The sequence below is a fragment of the Lygodium microphyllum genome, chromosome 20 (assembly GCF_053477565.2).
Source record: "Lygodium microphyllum isolate KBCC chromosome 20, Lygodium_microphyllum_v1.1.10, whole genome shotgun sequence".
Lineage (NCBI taxonomy): Eukaryota > Viridiplantae > Streptophyta > Polypodiopsida > Schizaeales > Lygodiaceae > Lygodium > Lygodium microphyllum.
Genome location: NC_141154.1, coordinates 39,432,665 through 39,444,600, shown reverse-complemented (window position 1 = coordinate 39,444,600; position 11,936 = coordinate 39,432,665). Strand labels below are relative to the sequence as shown.

At 39.1% G+C, this 11,936-nt stretch overlaps 1 protein-coding gene across 1 annotated transcript; it reads right to left on the bottom strand.

Annotated features, from left to right (window-relative positions):
* Positions 1-272: 272 nt before the first annotated feature.
* On the bottom strand, positions 273-2,169 carry LOC148018855 (putative UPF0481 protein At3g02645). The gene has a single exon (XM_087701214.1). The coding sequence runs from the start codon at positions 1,995-1,997 to the stop codon at positions 417-419; it is 1,581 nt and encodes a 526-aa protein (XP_087557340.1). The 5' UTR covers positions 1,998-2,169; the 3' UTR covers positions 273-416.
* Between the last annotated feature and the right edge of the window lie 9,767 nt (positions 2,170-11,936).

Sequence of the window (11,936 nt, the reverse complement as noted above, 5' to 3'; positions counted from 1 at the left end):
CATGACATCAATCCTTTGCAAGTAGGGCAACACTTGCTAAATGGTGGGGCATGCTGGTCTTATTTGAGTGAGTGATAAGAGATCATGTATCGATAACGGGATAGTAGAAACAACACCTTAGACCTAAAAGATGTTGATCCTAAGCTTTGTGGTAGCAACTCGAGGACTCAACTACCACTAAGCATCAAATGGCATGCAAGCAACATTAATGTAACAAACGTCATGTAAAAACAAAAAATCCCAAATTATGAACATAACATTTTATAGCATATTGTATGACAAGAGATGTAGATGAGCTATTGAAAAGATAACTTTTGCATATTGTGTTGCACTTTGAGAGAAAGAGAGAGAAAAAGGTTTAAACTCCATCGCTTTAGAGGCGTCCTAATCCTAACCGGTGCTTCTCGAGTACAAAGTTAGGCACTTTTAATTGTATAGATAGTTTGGAGGATGGTTAGCACAAGAAGGACAGTGGCGGCCAGAATTGAGACCAGAAGCCAAGGCTGCTTATCCCAGTATGTCTCCTTGAAGGCAGCTCTCCACCTACGCCAACGCTTCCTGGAGTGCTTCTCCACCTCAGAGATGATACAGTTGATGCGGTCCTTGCGGCTGGTGCGATGGGAAACGGAGGTGCAGAGCTTGTTCCAGGCGGCCGCTAGCTCGTCGCCGCTTCCCATGAAATTCTGGATGACTTTGGCCTTCACGAGGACCTCCACGTCCTCGGCAGTGTCGATGAGGCGATCCATGAAGTGGCAGTAGGAGATGACAGAGCTCTGTTCGGGGTATCGGCAGGTGGCCTCGTAGGCGAGGAGGTTGTGGAGGAATCGCATGGTGTTGTCTCCCACAAGGATCGTGGGCAACTCCAGCACTTTGTCTTTCTGATGGAACCAGATGGCGCCGAAGCTGGCAGTGGCCATCAGTGGGGCTGGTAGTGGTCGGCATCGAATACCACAGCGCGCGAGGTAGGACGCAGTGAGCAAGGCCGAGCTCGGTTTGTGGACATCGGCCGGGGATGGCCTGAACTGCAGAAGTGCGTCATCATCGTCATCATCATCATCTGGATAATTGGTCGAACCTTCGATATCAGATAGCAGATATAGTGGTGCAGCGGGCATCTGCTGCGCCTCTGCTGGCTTAGAGGCTGAATTTATAGGAGTAAGACAATCATAGATTACCCCAAGCAAGCAATCGTCAAAATTACGTCCCACTACCTGCTGCTTCCCCGGCTGGACCGACAGCGGGGAAGGTTTGAAGTGTGGAAATGGGTTGCAGTATTTACAGTATGCGCTCACCACCTTCTCCTCGAAGCTGCCATCGAAGCGGGAGATTCTGAAGGCGGACCTGAGCAGAGACAAGGGTATCTGGTTCTCCAGGAGCAAGGCGTCGCTATGGAGCAGTCGCCCTATGGGGTATGCTGCAAAGAACTTACTCGGACCCACAGCTGCTGCGACCATGGCGAATGCATCGAGCGCCATCCCTTCCTTCACCGCGAGTCGCCGGTCGACCAATTGCAATTGCTGCCATTGGTTTGGATCCAACTGGGCATAGATAGCTTCCAGCTTGGGGTAATGCTCTTCAATCTCTTCGGCAAGGTACGCCAAAGTCGCATTTGCATCCTGAAACTTGGATGCTCCTTGCCGCTTGAAATGGTCGCCCTCCACTCCCTGCGTGGACAACGGATCATCAGCTTTGCCATGTTCCCTGTTAGCCGTAACGAATCTGTAGGGGCCAAAGAAGAACAGGTAAGGCTCATAAGCTTGAGGATTCGACCTTCTCTGATCCTCGGGCACTTTGTAGAATCTGCCTTGCCAATGTGCTGATCCGTTTAATTGATCGGCCCCATCAGATAGAGCTTCAGGTGCAGCACTTACATTCTCGTGAACAAACGCAATGTCCTCCATGGCAGATAGAGGTACAGGTGTTCTAGTCGCATTCCTGTGAACAGATTGCATGTCGACCTCCATGGGCGCACATTCAGTTGGTAATTCACTCTCCATGTGCCCTTCGTCTTCACTCTCGAGTCTCGATGGCCCCGCAGTAATCAAGGCTCTCTACAGCCACATTATGATCAATGGGCAGCGCCGCTGTCGGTGCAACAATTACTGTTCCCCTATCAGCTATGTCTTTCTTTGAATACTTGTTTATCAGTAATTAGGACTGCGCGGCCGTGTGTGTGTATATGTGTATGTGAGAGCGAGAGAGATCATGTAAGGGCAAGGGAGAATTCCATACAAGTATAAAACGCACTTATTCTATACGAACGCACTCAACGGTAAAGCTGGGCGACTCTTGTCTCGTGAAACGAGTGGCAGGGGCACAAAGCGTGAGTATGAGCATTCAAGACCCTTGAATTTGAAGGGTTGCTCAACTAGCCCCCTGTCACAAAAAACGTTTCTAGGAACCAATGGAAAAACTCTTTAACCTTTAAACTTCGGGGATTTCTTCATGATGCTTATTGTAACCATATATAAAATAGCATATAACAAAATCATATAAGTGTACAAGTACACAGTAAAACCATAGATAAAAAGACAAGCAATATGAACATATAATTATACATTGATATATAAAAGGCCTTATTACAAAAGAAAAAGTATATATAATAGTAAATATATCTCTATTATATGTCCAAGTAAGCATAGAGAGAGGATAACTAATACAATATAGATATAATCTAGAGTCTACCTATTCTCTTCTTTCCTTTAGCATGTAGCAAAGATCAAGATAATATTATCATTGGCCATATCAAATAATGTTTTCTTCTCTTGGAAAGAAAAGACATACTTGGATATAAGTTGAGTATACAACAAAAACTTTTTGAAAAGAAAAAAAGTAGCACTTATACTTGTCGATGGCTTAAATTTGCTTATCCCATATCATTCAATCTACATTCATATTTTAATAAATATTAAGAAAACTTATTTAGATTACAAATACATATATCAAAGAAACAAGTTAAAAATATAATTTATCTTATAGTATCTCCAAAAATATGTCTACTCATCTTTGCACCTCGTCTCCACATCTCTATTGCATCCGAGAAATCAAAATCTCGTAGCAAAGGACTTCTATAGATACTCTCGTCAAGGACTCAATGGTCCTTATATTCAAGTGATTTTGTACCTTTGATTTGATCAAATTTTGGTCTGCTAAAACCTCTCTCACAAGAGGCTGTACTATAACACTTTAATAATGCAATGTTAGTTGCTAATCTCAATAACATAGGATATTTCTCTCTCATTGTGGGATTTCTAGCTAGTGCAACCCATGTATCTTTTAAGCTCCATTCATGCCATTCAAATGGGGCTTGAAGCTTAAAGTATTGATATTCTCTTTTTGTTTCATATTTCCTAACTAATGGGTCATATGTCTCACCAATAGAACTAATCTTTTCTTCTCCATAAAATTCAACTTATTTCTCTATTTTTGGATTTCCAAAGTCCCTAAAGCTTTCTTCTTTGCTTGAAAAGAGCATGGTGCAAGTGCTTTAAAACATCCTATGATCTCATTATCACAAAAGTGTTATTTTAAGTTGTCTACAATAGATTTTACGAATAACTTTTGAAATGTGATGCATGCATCTATATTAGATCCATCAAAATTTCTTGAAATTTTAATACTTCTACAATAATTATCTTGAATGGAAGCTCTGAAAGCATGCGATTGACCATTTGGTGATCCATAACCAAGTATGATATGGAAGTCACATCTTTCATGTGTTGATGCATTTACATCAATAATAGGATCATCAACAAAAAACATTTCTAATGCTCTTATTTCTATGATCGTAACATCCACAAAATCACTTTGAAAAAATCTACTCAACATGCCTAATTTATCAAAGACATCAGATTGAAAACATAGATTATACATAAACTCTAAGTTTGCTAATTTATAAAAAAGTGTCATATTTTCTAAATGAGTTATATGCTAATATTGTCTCATAAGAATCACACATTTTTTTTTACAACAAGTTGTCTACTAAGCCATCTTACCTTGTGAACACGACTTAAATGTAAAACCACACAATTGAACTCTTCTTGTAAATTCTCTAATGCTTTAGTTCTACAAGCACATTTTGAGAAAATAGAAGCAATTGAATTCATGCATGAATCAATGCTTTGTGAAATTTCAAATTTTTTGACAGTATATTAGGTAAACATAAGCTCATCCTCTCTCCTCTCCTCTATCTTTCCCTTCTTTTTTTTCTCTCCCTCACTCTCACAAACCATCTATTTTTATAAAAGACAGTTACCACACCATTCTCTCTCTCTCTCTCGACTTGCATGTCATCTGAGTCATGAATTGTGAGATGAAGATGTGTGTGTGTGTGTGTGTGTGTGCTGACTAGCAAGTTGAAGCTACAGGTGGTAGGCCTCTTTCTCTCTCTCTCTCTCTCTCTCTCTCTCTCTCTCTCTCTCTCTCTCTCTCTCTCTCTCTCTCTCTCTCTCTCTCTCTCTCTCTCTCTTTCTCTCTTTGTGGAGTCTATTGCTAGTTGTGCACCCATTCATTTGTAATCTATGTTGATTGTTCATATGCGCTATTGGACCCATGCTATTGTGTAGTCCATGTTGATTCATTACCTCAGCTACATGCCCTTGCCCTCTCTCTCTTTGAGCTATAAATCAGGAGATACGATTACATAGCGTTGTTGCAGCGCATAGGGTTGAAGGTCACCACAGGGGTTTGGCAAGAGAAGAATGTATGGGGATTCAAGAGCTTAGACTCCAGAGATGGTAGAGATAAGAGAAGGGCTAAAGGTTTCAAGCCAAGTTCTTGAATTAGATAAGTGACAGCAGGGTGAAGGTAGATTCAAGGAGAGGAGTAGACGGAAGACAAGGAGTTCGAAGAGATTGAAGATGTAGAAGAATACTTCCAAAAAAGAATTAGAAAATATAGAAGAATACTAACAGAGATGAAGCCTGTTAATTTCTTTCAGCATTATTAGAAAATATAACTCTAATACACAAAAACGTGTACAAAATAATACCTTTCTCTATACTGCTCAGATCGCCAATCTGATGCTTCCAATGGCTCCGAAAGGGGGGTTAAATAATAGGACACCTGCCTAGAATCCTGCCAGATCACTCCTTCTTCATCTCCCACTTTTGGAGTGATGTTCACTGCCTGAAAACAGCGATCCTGCGTCACGCGATTTCGCCAATCTCTCTTTTTACATAAAATCCTCTCAAATTAGCTGAAAGCTACATGCTTTCTTTTACATGTCATTCTAATCTAGAAGTTCTCTATAGTTTTATGGATTTTTTACAAGAGATAATATCTAGAATATAAAAAAATGACTAAAATCTAATATTTTTGAACCATGGACACTAACACTAATGTCTAAAATGGCATTGGCTCTCTAAATCTAACAGGAAGCCACACTCTAGATTTTTTTACACGGTATGCACGTAGCGACACGACAGCGTAGCATATGCAGTAGCACAAAACACTTGAGTAGATTCAACCAGGAAGAATGGGTAGAATGATTATGAAATACCTGGAGGTTTCTAGTTAAAGCTTGACTCTCCAAGATTGCAACCTATTGATTCAGTCTCTCAACTTGATGTTGTGAGCCCCAAAAGCTTGATTCAATCTCTTAGAGTGCTTGTGTGAGTCCAAAAAACTTGAAGGTTGTTGAGTGAATAACGTTCAAAGCATTTGAGTTGGATGAAGGTCAACCTGAGAAGCTTGAAGGTTTTGTATTTTTAAAGATAATGATTTAGAAGTTTAAACATTAAAACTTAAGTAATTAACTTCTAAAAGACTTGAAGCCTTGAAGGTTACATTTTAAATTCTCTTCCATGCCACAAGTGTATTAAGTCATATTTTTGAATCTTGACTTTTAAGTCTTGACAAATATATATTCAAAATTTAAAGGATCCTTCCCTATACATGCCTTGAAAATCAAGGTTTAATGCAAGTGAACCTTTTTTAAAAAATGGATTTTGGTACAACCCTTGAAATAAAGACTAGCGATCAATATATCTTTTAGATTAAAAAACCAATGAAAATCCACTTCCTTTTTTTCTCATTTTAACCTTGACAAAATACACTAAAGGATGATTGTTTGTGAACATGGAACTAGCCTATCCTTCTTCCTTTTCAAGAATCAAAGGGCACATAACCATTTTGTACAAATTAATAGTATAGATTTGAAGGGTAGTTTATTTTTACAATGGAACCCTTGTTGTAGAAGGGCAAAACCCCTTTTGAAGGGTCTTGCAATTATAGCTTGCAGCCTCCGGCCTTAAAATTTTAGGTGTCCTTGGCCATCCAGTTTATTCTTGGGGTTAGCCCACGCTATTAGAGTAACTACCTACACACAGGTTTTTTTACTCAATCACACCATTGACCTCGCATCAATTTTGTAGTGAGGAGGAGAGAGAAAGTAGTTGGTATGCTTTATTGATCCTCTAACAAATTAAAGCCACATAGGAGACATGTTGGCAAGTAAGGATAGTACCCTATTTATTCAAGTACTTTAGCCATGTAGATCATTGGGAAACATGACATTAGAAGTGATGCCAGGAGGCATATTCCACGATGGATTCCGTGCCACGGTGGATTCCGTGAGGTTTTACGGTGGATTCCGTAAACTTAGATGACCGGGGCTCATACACAAAGAGGATTCTTTGTGCGAGAAGTTGATGGGGACGCCTGTCCTTTTCGGGCGTTTCATTAATTTAGTGTGTACGTGGGTGATTCCGCAAAATGCATATTAAATTAATAAACGTTTATGAGTTTAGAGTGCGCACTCGTAATAAATTAAGGTTAGGATTTATTTCTAACCAGTTGATTTATTTATGTAGCTGAAGACTGCTAGGTATTCACTTTTGTCGGTTTAATTGTATTATTTTACTAACGATTGTGAATGCTTCAGTTGATGTGTAGAGATAGCAGCAGTGGCGGAGGAAAGCATTGGAGTCTAGCGGGTATTCGACCTTTGGATTATATTTTGATAGGCGCCACACCTATATTTTGTTATGTCTATGGAGACATTGATTATTGATTATTATTTTGTATGCGCCTATGCGCCCGGATATGTTATTTCTATTTGGACATTGAGATTGGGCGTGCCAGACTCTATGGGCACCGTCCATTAGCTTTATTTTCCTATTTTTGTAGAAAGCAAACTCAAAAGCTGAAAGCTTGTCATATTTTTGTAAATTGGGCTATTATTGAGCATAAAGATTGAAATATACATAAAATACATGCTTTGTGAAGCGCTCACACAAGGCATGGGGGAGATTGAACCCAATTTGTCTCTTGCTTCTTGTCGTGCATGCTTTTACATGGTTTTTTGTGCAAAAAGGTAGAGTTCATTGTTCTTGGGGACCTTCCGGGATTCACCACGTGAGCATTCTGCGTCCGATCTGCGCATCAGTGGTATCAGAGCGGAGCAGAGATCAAGAGCTTCCAATCGCTACCAATCTCGGGCGAAGGCGGAGCTCCAGGAACAAACGGGCTCTACAGTCAATCTCATCGCGAACCATCGATACAGGCAGACTTCTGACGATCAAGAACCCCTGTTTCTACTGTCAGATCGCGAAGGACCAGGCTCTGCAGGCGGAGGACCACGCATCCACCTCCTTCATCAAGTCGTTGAAAACCAGAGATAAGCTTCATTAATTTTATCATTATTTCTTTGAAAAAGCTTAAGAGAAAGCTTAAGAAGCTTAATAAGCTTCAACAATTCACATCGAGGTCTCAGAAGACCCTTCCGAAAATTCCGCGCGGACAAAAAACGGACCCCCCCCTCACGAAATTGACGACGACTGACATTAAGCTATTAAGCTTAATTTCCTTAAGTTAAGCCAAGCTCTGCAAATCACACAGGGCAAACAAGTCCACAAACTCCAGGTCCTGCGCTGCAAAAGTCAAGTTCAGCAAGTCAATTGAAATCAAGTTCTGCAAGTTCTGCAAGTCGGCCTAAGTTCAGCAAGTCAGCAACTCTGTAAGTCTGCTAAGTCTGCAACTCTGCAAGTAAGACTAGTCAACTGGAGTCAGAACTGACTAGTGCTTAAAAGTCCTAGAAGACTTATTCCTATGCAAAAACTCTGAACTGGAAAGTTGTTCGTGGCAAGGTGTTCTACCTATCTATAAGTTCGTTGAAGTAAATTCAGCAAACGAAGATGGAAATATTGCAGATTTTCTGAAAATTGAGAAAGAAATACCCAAAAATACATAGCCTTGTAACCCCAAATTTGAGCTACGCTCATCCCGCTAACTTGATTTTGAGTGAGAAAGGTTTATTGAGTTTTACAGGATGACTACCCCACATATGGATGATCATATGGCTGAAGACGACTTACCTGAGCCTACCATGGAACAAAAGCTGGATCTAATCATGCTACAATTGGAAGAAGAGCGAAAGGCTAGGCAAGCATTGCAAGCGCAATTGACAAAATTACAAAGAGCGTCTACCGACAAAGAAGAACCTCAAGCTGAAGATTTGATTCGACGTACCATCGACGCCACTCTTGAAGCACAAACCATTCGCAAGGAATCCAAGATAAGTAAACGAAGTTTCAAGTTTCGCACTTTCAATGGCATACGAGAAGGAAAGACTGTTTTATCATTCATTAGCCAGTTTGATGACTATTTCTATGAGGAAACTTATCCCGAAAAAGATAAAATCAAGTGTTTTACTAATCATCTGATAGACAGAGCATCACTATGGTGGACTGTAGTCCGCAAGAGCATAGAATGTCCTGCTACTTGGGAAGATTTCAAGAAGAAGTTCATGCAGAATTTCCTTCCACCGCAATTTCATGAGAAGGCTATCAAGCAATGGGATTTACTTCAACAACGGGATCGTGAGCCTATTCCACAGTATACAGAGCGTTTTTGGAATGCACTCCTACAGCTACGCATGCTTGAAGACGTATCAGAGACGACACATAAGCGGAAGTATATGTCTGGACTTCTTGGACATTACTACGCTGAAGTGAACATGTTCAAGCCTGCTACCCTTGAAGATGCCATCTCATTAGCTCACGACACTGAAGATAAGTTACGCGGAAGAGACAGACGACCACAGCAATTCCAAGCCAATGGTAATTATGGATCTAAACAATTCAATTCCAATTTTAGAAGGTTTAATCCAGGTCGTTTCTTATCACCATCTTTCCGCAAGAATTGGCCTAAACCACCTGCCTTACCATCCACTATCAATCCAAATCCAAAGCCTATTCCACAAGCAAATCCAAATGTACCCAGACTTCCAGCCATTGCAAATAATGTAACCAAAGCCAAGCCAATAGTATGCTACAAGTGTCACCAGCCAGGGCATCTCGTAGCAAATTGTCATTCAAAGAAGCCACCAGCACATATCAACTATCTTGGAGCCATGGACGAAGACGAGCATGAGGATATGCCGGATTTCACTGAAGATGAGGATGATACTACTACTACTTCTGACACTTTACTAGGTATGCCTACTCCACATTCATTGTTGACTATGAAATGTATGGTGCATGGAAAGGAAAGAACTATTTTGCATGATGACGATAGTACTCATGACTTTATTTCAGCAAAATTGGTAAATGAATTAAAATTGCATACAGTACCTACGCATTATCGCATAAAAGTTGCATTTTTAGGCACTAGGTACAATGGCACACAAGAAGTACAAGATTTAGAAATTCAAATTGGTTCATATATTGAAAGAAGAAATTTCTTAGTTGTTCCATTACAGTCAAGCGACATTATTTTAGGAATGCCTTGGAGACACCAGCATAATCCAAATATAGATTATTCCACACACACAATGAATATTAATTTTCACGGAAAATCTATTACATTATATGGTATGCATGCATCTCATATTTTTCCACTGCTTTCGCATACTCAAGCAAAATGTGCACTACGCAAGAATACTAAATCATATCTCATTTGGGTGAATGAATTGCACGCAAAGGAAAATCATATGCACCCTAGGCATAAGGAATTTCTTGCATATTTTAAGGACTATTTTGCAGAAGACCTACCACCAGGTTTACCACCTTCACGTCCAGAAGACCATAAGATTGATTTAATTCCTGGCACACAACCACCTTGCAAAGCACCATATAGGCACAATCAAATAGAGCAAAAAGAAATCCAGAGTCAAGTTGAAGAATTACTAAATAGAGGCTTAATTCGACCTAGCAGTTCTCCATTCGGTGCACCTGTACTCTTAATCAAGAAAAAGAATAATACCTATCGTATGTGTATTGACTACCGAGCATTAAATAAAATCACTGTAAAGAATAGGTATCCTATACCTAGAGTTGATGACCTTATGGACAAACTGCAGGGATCTTCTATATTTAGTAAAATTGACCTTAAGTCTGGATATCATCAGGTGAGGCTAGATAGATCTGACATATTTAAGACTGCATTCAGAACACAATTTGGCCATTATGAATTCTTAGTCATGCCATTCGGATTAACTAATGCACCTGCTACTTTCAGTAGAATGATGAACTGTATCTTTCTGAAATATCAGTATTGTGTGATTGTTTTCTTTGATGATATTTTGGTGTTTAGTCAAAGTGAAAAAGAGCATTATGAGCATTTATCATTAGTTTTTCAATTACTGAAAGAAAATCAATTGTTTGCAAATCCTGAAAAGAGTGAATTCTTTAAGACAGAAATAGAATATTTAGGTCATATTGTATCAAAAGAAGGAATTAAAGTTGATCCTAAGAAAATTGATGCAATATTGCATTGGCCTGTTCCTAAAAATGTACATGAATTATGCTCATTCCTTGGTCTTGCTAGTTTCTATAGGAAGTTTGTACGTAATTTTTCATTACTTGCTTTACCATTAACCAAACTTCTTAAGAAAGGAATTGTTTATCAATGGACTGAAACTCAACAGAAATCCTTTGACTTACTGAAACGTGCATTAACCAATGCCCCTGTTCTACAATTGCCTGACTTTAATAGACCATTCTTTCTAGTTGTGACCGATGCTAGCGGATCAGGAATAGGAGCCGTACTAATGCAAGTCAACCATCCAATAGCATATTCTAGTTCTAAGCTGAAACCCTCTGAGCTCAAATATTCCACTTATGACAAAGAACTATTAGCAGTTGTACAAGCATTAAAACAGTGGAAGCATTATTTAATGGGTTCAGAATTCATGATAAAGACTGACCAGCAAAGCATTAGACATTTACTTAGCCAACCCCAAATTTCTGACCGTCATATCAAATGGGCTTCCTTCATTCAAAGTTTTCATCCTATCATTCAATACCAACCTGGAAAAGAAAATGTAGTTGCTGATGCATTGAGTAGAAGACCTGCAATTCATAATATTTCTATCATATCTTTTGATTCTTTGATTGCTATGAAAGATACATATCACCAGGATATTACTTTTCATTCTGATTGGCAAAAATTAGTTCAAAATAATTTTATTCCTGTTGATTCATTGTCATACAATGATGGATTTATGTTTTTTGAAAAGAGACTGTGTGTTACTATTCCATTCCGATCTTTTGTTTTGAATGAAATTCATTGTCCCCCATATCAAGGTCATAGAGGTATCATATCTACATTACGCATGTTAACTGAAGATTTTTATTGGCCGCATATGGATGCAGAAGTATCTAATTTCGTTTCTGAATGTTTGATTTGTCAAAGAATAAAGAGACATCATGGTAAACAATATGGATTACTAATGCCTTTGTCTATTCCATCTAAACCTTGGGAACATATTTCTATGGATTTCATTACTGGTTTACCAAATACTAAATCTAACCATGACATGATTTGGACAATTGTAGATAGATTTAGTAAGCAAGCATATTTCATTGCATGTAAGAAAACTTTAACAGCATCACAAGCAGCATAGTTATTTTTTAAAACTGTTTTTACTAACCATGGATTGCCAAAAGTGATTATTTCAGATCGTGATTCTAGATTTTGTAACAATTTTTGGATAA